This window comes from Lathyrus oleraceus, chromosome 6 (genome assembly GCF_024323335.1).
Source record: "Lathyrus oleraceus cultivar Zhongwan6 chromosome 6, CAAS_Psat_ZW6_1.0, whole genome shotgun sequence".
Lineage (NCBI taxonomy): Eukaryota > Viridiplantae > Streptophyta > Magnoliopsida > Fabales > Fabaceae > Lathyrus > Lathyrus oleraceus.
The window spans coordinates 309015487-309022905 of NC_066584.1; the positions used below are offsets into that span (position 1 = coordinate 309015487).

Consider the following 7419-nt stretch of genomic DNA (forward strand, 5'->3'; position numbering starts at 1 on the left):
ATTTAGAAAGGCCTTTTGGGACTAAGATTTGGGTAACCCTGAATGGCGATAACTGCTCCCTCCTAATTAGGGAAAATTATTGACCACATATCCTTTAGAGAGTGATGATGGACTAACTCTTCCTTGACTAATGACTTTACATATGTTATTAATGTCTAGGACAAGTCCTTAGGTCGCCGCATAGGCGATACCGCTCTTGGGTAAGGGCACTCTAGTATATGACGTTAACAAATATAACACTACAAGACTGAAACATTTATCTTTCGCTCTTCCAAAGATAAATAAGAGAGTGGACGACAACCGAGGCTAATGCGACAAACCCTCACCCTGCTGCACATGGGTAAGGGTTTGGGGGGCAACTGGTATGGGTCGGCCATAACGACTCCGGTCGACCACCATGGAGGAACTACAATCCTTCTAGAATCTTCTCAACACACGAGAACCATTATGCTAACAAGCACAAAAGATCCAAGTCTCAAGTGGATCTAACTCCCAACAATTCACTCATAACTATTAACAAGTTAGTTATTTCCTCTCTACCATATATAGACAAGGCGCAAATTAAGGAACTAAGTTTCAAATTCATTTTCTATTCACTTATCTCTTTCACATATTGACTTGAACGTTAAAGTTTTAATTTTGCATATCAACCCCTTATCCGCTGCCGGAAACTCATATTCAACATTATCTCAGATCTTACATCCATTTCGAGTTTGAGTAAGAAACATTTGTATTACAAAATAATAATACTTTCATTTTTTATTATAAATTTGTTTTAGACTCTTCACACGTATTAAAAAAAAAAATAATTATTTATATGAAAATAAGAAATTATAAATATTTTTACAAAATTGTCATTTATGATATGAAAAAGATAAATTTACATAATTAAAAGGAGAAATAATAATAAAATATATCATTAATTATTAATTGATATTATATCATAGTATAATTTTTTTTCAAAACAACTTAGGAGTATTAATTATTATGGTAGTATATATTTTTCACTAATTATGCATTAATCTCGGTAATTCAGTTTGATTCCCGCCACTTTGATACATAATCCATCCGATAATATATTTTTTAATAATTTTTTAAAGTCTCTATGCTTGTGACCGAGAAGATAAGCATTTTTCAAAATATCTTTGTAAGGAAATGGAAATATCCATAATCCATGGCCTCTTTTCTCCTCCAGTTCTCTCTAATTCACAATGTCTTTCTCTGCACCCACTCTTCCCATAACCCTCACCGTAACTGTAAATTCCACACTCTCTTTCACCACAACCCTTCCTTTTCTCAAGCCTCATTTCCCCTCCTATAAATTCAAATCCCTAGTTTCCCACTGCTCCATTTCCGATCGCGAAGAGCACCGCTGGCTCCGCGAAGAACAACGCTGGCTTCGCGAGGAGCAGCGCTGGATTCGCGAGGAGAATCGCTGGAGTCGCGAACGCGATGAGCTTCTCAGAGAGATTTCAGAACTTAAACTTCAAGTCCAATCCCTAGAGCGTCGAATTCTATCTTCGCCTGCATCTTCGTCTTCCACGTCTGACGCGGTTGCGAACGTTGCCTCGTTGTTGCAAGTGTTGAAGGATAAGAATTTGGTTCTCGAGAGTGGTTCTAGTCAGCGGAGGTTAGTGTTTGATGAAGAGGCGGAGGAGAAGGAATCTGAAGAGGTTGTTGAGGATGTGAAGGAGATTGTGGTTGTTGAGGAACCTGTTGTTAGGCTTAAAAAGAGGATCATTTTGCGAACAGGTTCCGAAGGAGATGAGGTTCAAAAGTTGCAGGTTCGATTTGATTTTTATTATGTTAATGAATCATCAAATGTGATTATATTGGCTAATTGAATTGATATGTTGTGATTTGTGTTTATGATGCCTATGAAGTTTGTGCATTGCCAAATCTTATTTTTTGTGCTGCAACAGGAAGCGTTGTTAAAATTGGGATTTTATTCGGGTGAGGAGGACATGGAATTCTCCTGCTTCTCAAGTGGAACTGAGCGTGCTGTGAAGACTTGGCAGGTTAGTCTTTGTTTTGAACAATATTTGAAGCTTTCATGTGAACAGACTCGTCAAAAAGATTTTTTTTTTTCTTTCCTTTGTCATTTTTTGGACAAATCTCAAACACTTCTAAAAGGACTACAGATTTGCCCTGATCAATAAAAAGTTTAACAAGTTAAATTTGATTCGAACATTTTTAGTTTTTTAAATAATAGATAGATAAAGAAAAGTCAAATACTATCATATATGCAACATTGTAAGTGTCCTGTATTTTTTAGGTTAGTGGTGTTTACCTACATGTCTGAATTCGTGTCGTCGTGTCAAGCGTCTGTATCGAAGTCTGTACTTCATATAACGAATTTATATTCATATTCGTTATAACCTGATTATCCTAGTACTAGTATAATATATGAAGCTTGGATAGGAAGCTTTTATATCCTGTACAGTTTTTTTTTGTATGCTATTTTATTTTCATAATTTTTTATGGGCATTATTATATTGTTTAACAGGCTTCAGTAGGTGTCACTGAGGATGGCATTATGACATCTGAACTTCTTGACAGGCTAGATTTGGAGATAAGGACTACGGACATAGGCAATGCAAAGGAAACCAAAAAATCTACTACTGTTTTACCAAAGGTATGGTTGTTGTTATATTAGATGTATTTTTTGCTTTTTGAGTACTGAGAACATGCCACCATTTTTGCAGTTACTCTTATATGCGTTGTCCAAAAAAAGTAGTAGCTCTAAACCCATGCTAGGTAGCACCGGCACTTTACACTAAAGACATGTTTATGTTTGACATACTCCCTCCGTTCTATATTATAAGCAAATTTCATTTTTTAGATTCATTAAATAACTAATGTATCTGATCTATATATAGACCAGATACATTAATTATTTAATGAATCTAAAAAGTGAAATTTGCTTATAATATGGGACGGAGGGAGTATATATTAGTGTGCGACACTTCTATTTTCTTATATTACTACTAGTATAGATCTCATTTCCAGGGGATTGATCAGTCTTTATGGAAATCTGAATAAGAAACGAAAGATATATGCAAGGCCTCAACAAATGAAATACACTTTTTCTTTGGATTTTTCCACCATAATTTTTTTGTCTTTAATAGAGTAGAAATGTGTTTGACAAGTTGACAATTATCAAGGAAAAACTCTCCTAAGTATGTTTGGATGGAGGTTTTTTGGAAGGGAGGAGATGACTTACTTTTTATTTTTAAATTAAGGACACTAATTTTTAAAATGAACTAAGTGTGATTGAAGTATTATGTGATTATTTATTTTGTTATTTAATTAAAAATATCAAAATATAGACTTAGTTTGAAGCATGGGTACTTTTACTTTTAAAATGGTGAAGTACCCAATATTGAGTTCGCATCCGGTACCGGTATGCGTAAGATACTCGTTGTACTCCCTTTTATTTTTTTTCTCATTATTCCATTTCGAGTGAACTTCATAGTTTTCTCATGAATTAATATAATAATGGATTATGTATTTCAGTTTCTTTGTTGTTATAATTTAACAAAAACTTTAATTTTTTTTGTGATGTTTTGCTGTGAAATGAACAATCTAGCTCTCTCATGTTACATTATATAAAAAAGCATGTTTTTTAATGACTTACCGGTACCTTGCGTTCTTTACATTATGTCGTACTGTACCCATATTAGTATCCGGTACCGTATCCATACCTATGCATCATAGAGACTGTTATACAAAACCCTCTTTTCCAAAGCTCAATCTCCCAAACATATGCTAAAAGTTTAAGCTTTTAGGTGGATGCCTAGGAGTGGTGGATTTTATAGTCCTAAAACAGTGAAGGGACAATAATAAAATGTTGTTTGATTGTATTTGAATCTTAATCATTCGGTGAGTTCTAGGAAGTTGAAAATGGAGCTGCAGTTGCGTCTGTGACAGAAATTTCTGAGGTTCAGCAAAACTTTGTGGGGAAAGTTGACGAAGAAACAGACGTATCCCATCCAAGAGTTTTCCTCCTTGGAGAAAATCGGTGGGAAGAACCTTCAAGACTTTTAGCGAAGGGTGCTCTTGATAAGAGCAAGAACAAAAATGGAACAACAAAATGCCTTCAATGTAGTGGCTTAGGTATCTTGTTGTGTACAGGTGTGTAACTGTCTTCATTGTTTTCACTTGTAGTCAGTATATAAGCTCCAGTGAAGAAAGCAGTTCTTGAAAAGTAAAATGTATTTTTTGAGAGATTAAATCTTTATTATACTGGTTTCCTAAATATATTATTGATGATATCAACTTTGGAAATCTTTCATATATCTTGAGTCTCAAGTCAACTTCCGTTTCCTTAATTGCAGAATGTGATGGAACGGGTGAGCCAAATATTGAACCTCAAGTAAGGGATAATTGTGTTTTTTATGAAAATTAACTCATAGTTATCGTTATGTTGCACAAGCTTTCGAGCTAACAAATGAGATCTGTTGTGCAGTTTATGGAATGGGTGGGTGAGGATACAAAATGCCCATATTGTGAAGGCCTAGGGCATACAATTTGTGATTTATGTGAAGGGAAAACGATGGTGTAGGTATCACATACGTTTCTTCATCATTTCATACAGGTATCTATCTATTCATCAATATCAATGTATCACAAAATCTTGTATATCTATATTAGTTTATTTATTATGTTATGTTCCTGATTGAACAGAAAGAGTTATAATCCAAAATTACAATAGAGCCATTAGAGCATTTATTAAAAAGTATAGCATAGTTAATTGTCAAAACTGAGAAATAGAAATTTAATGTTGTTACAGGGTTCAGGTTTTGGAGCTTACAAGCTAAAGTGAAACTATTGGGAAATGATTGTAGATTGAATGGTTCATGTACTTTCCTCCAAAATGAATGTGGCCATAGCTAAGCTTATATCAGTTTATGTTTTGAAAATAGCCTCACTTTTGGCAAACCCTGTTTTTAAGACAAGGGCTTGAAGGCTTGACATGATTGCTAATCCTATTCACCAAGAATGAAAAGATAATCATAAAATAAAAGTTATCTACTAGTTACATTCAATCTCAAATTTCACGAGTATAGGGTTATTAGACATGTCAAACTAATAATACTAGTATTTTTTATTTTCTGTATCTTGGGCAAATTATCATGTTAATAGACTAATTGAGTAAATAGAAGACTATCTTACTACAAAAACTCAAACAGTTGAAAGTGTATGAACTGACGTACTTTTCTTTGGTTTTTGGTAAGAGTTGTATTTGAATAAACAAACATTGTTCATTTATTTCTTTTTTTTAGAAAAAAAAATTGAACCAAAAGATGAAGAGATAGACATCAATTTAGTTGACACCCTTGCAACCATTGATCATATAATTACATTATATTTTAGTGATGATATTGAGATACATTTTCTCTTGGTTATTTCTATTGATGAATTAAGGCAACATATGTCAGTATCGTACTATTATTAGCTATTGCCTTATAATTTCCTTTTTCTTTGTGTTGATAAGGTTGGTTTGTTTTGCCTTAAAGCGTGTTTGGATATCTTTGCTGAACATGCAGTTTATTGTAGAGTTTTTAAGATTCAAGACATGACTTTGTTAGAAATGTCGTGTTTGATATATTTTGATGGGCAGGGGTATCTAGAAGAAAGAGGTGCATATGAGTTTCTGTACCGACCCACATAATGAAAGACAAACACTTAGACCGACTCATGTTCTAGGGTACATGTGGATATGAAGGAATTGACATAGGTTTTTTCATCCGTGAGATTGAGAATAAAATGTTTTATGGTAGGATAAACAACTTTAAATCTGTCTTAAGTAAAAGGGCAAAACATGAGAAAGCATGTATGAACAATCGTTTTCATACCATTTGTATTTGACATTGTTGTCTTTCTAACATTAAAGTCATTGATTTTTTATAGAGAATTTAAAAATTGGTGCATAACAATGTTTTATTTTCTAGAGCGATGGATTGGTTTTACCGTCTAAAAAGGTTGTTGGACAATTTGTTGCCTTTCATTTTGTTTAGGGTTAATACATTTTCACCCATGTCATTTGGGCCATTTTTGAAAAGCTTCTTATCAAAAAAGTTTGGATTCCCCATATCTTTTGAAGATTCCCTCAATTTACCCCAAATCAGACAAACTTATCATAAATGCCTATGTGACCATGAATTGTTTTATTTATTCATTTAATTTATATTTCGCGTGTGTAAGTTACCCATGGAAATGACAATAATACTCCAAGTTGTAATATAAAAAAGTAAATTGAAATTGGATTTTTCATAAACCCTAAAACCAAAGTTTGTCTTCGTTCGGCTTCCTGTTCTTTGATTATCGGTGTTATAGTAAAATAGATTAAAGTAGTATCATGTTTTTGTTCACATTTTTGCTTACAACGGTAGTATTACGTCGTTTTCTGGTGTGCAACGGGACATGTTTTATTGGTATGCAAAAGGTACAAATGTTACTTATTTCTAGGGGTGGCAAACGGGCATGCCCGCCCCGTTTAGGCCCGCCCCGCAAAAGCCCGCAAAAAAACGGGGCGGGGCGGGGCGGTTATAGTTGAGGATGTGGACCTAAAACTTAGACCCGCCCCGCACAAACGTGAGGGCGGGGCGGGGAAAACCCGCGGGCACTGCACTCTTTAAGTCTAAAAATGCAAAAATTTATGTAAATACACATGTCCGCAAAAACCCGCGAAAAAAATGGGGTGGGGCGGACACATTTGAGGATGAGGGCCTAAATCCTTGGTCCGCCCCGCACAAAAGTGCGGGCAAAACGGGCATGCCCCGCGGGCCGAGCCCGTTTTGCCACCCCTACTTATTTCTCCTTTTTTCCAGTGGTCCCAATACAAAATGTCAATATTATGTAGTCACATTTTCGCTTGTCAAAGTTAGGTTTTGACCTTGCGTAAAATTTGTTTGGTTTAAATAGTCTTTTGGGTCTTGTAAGTTTGCGTGTTTTTGCTTTTCGTCCCTGTATTTTTTTCCTGAAAATAATCCCTGAATGTTAAAATCCTTTTGATTTTAGTCAAAGTTAAAATCCTGTGGATTTTAATTTTAGGGACTAAAAGCAATTGAAATTCAACATTTAAGGACTTTATCTAGAAAGAAAGATACAGGGACGAAAAACAAAAAATACGGTAACTTACAGGGATCAAAAGATATTTAAGTAAATTTGTTTTGTTTTGCATAAATGAGGTTATTCGGTGAGATATTTCACCATGGGGGAAATTTTATGTATGATAACCACTTGTTTTATAGGGGAAGGAACAAAACCATTGTTGAATGGAAATACCCTAATGAATGAAGTTTTTTTCGAGGTTGTTAGTTTAGTCAAAGAGTTGGGTTACAATGGATTTAGACTTTTGAGGAAGATATCAGGACTTGATGAAGGGTTTACTCATCTCACTGATGATGTATAAGC

At 34.5% G+C, this 7419-nt stretch overlaps 1 protein-coding gene across 1 annotated transcript; it reads left to right on the plus strand.

Moving 5' to 3' along the window:
• Positions 1–1096: 1096 nt before the first annotated feature.
• LOC127097341 (protein disulfide isomerase pTAC5, chloroplastic) lies at positions 1097–5048 on the plus strand. The gene is made up of 7 exons (XM_051035835.1): positions 1097–1784; positions 1923–2018; positions 2507–2635; positions 3894–4134; positions 4338–4375; positions 4469–4597; positions 4793–5048. Exons 1-6 carry the CDS (start codon positions 1212–1214, stop codon positions 4562–4564), a joined length of 1173 nt encoding a protein of 390 aa, XP_050891792.1. The 5' UTR covers positions 1097–1211; the 3' UTR covers positions 4565–4597; positions 4793–5048.
• Positions 5049–7419: the final 2371 nt, after the last annotated feature.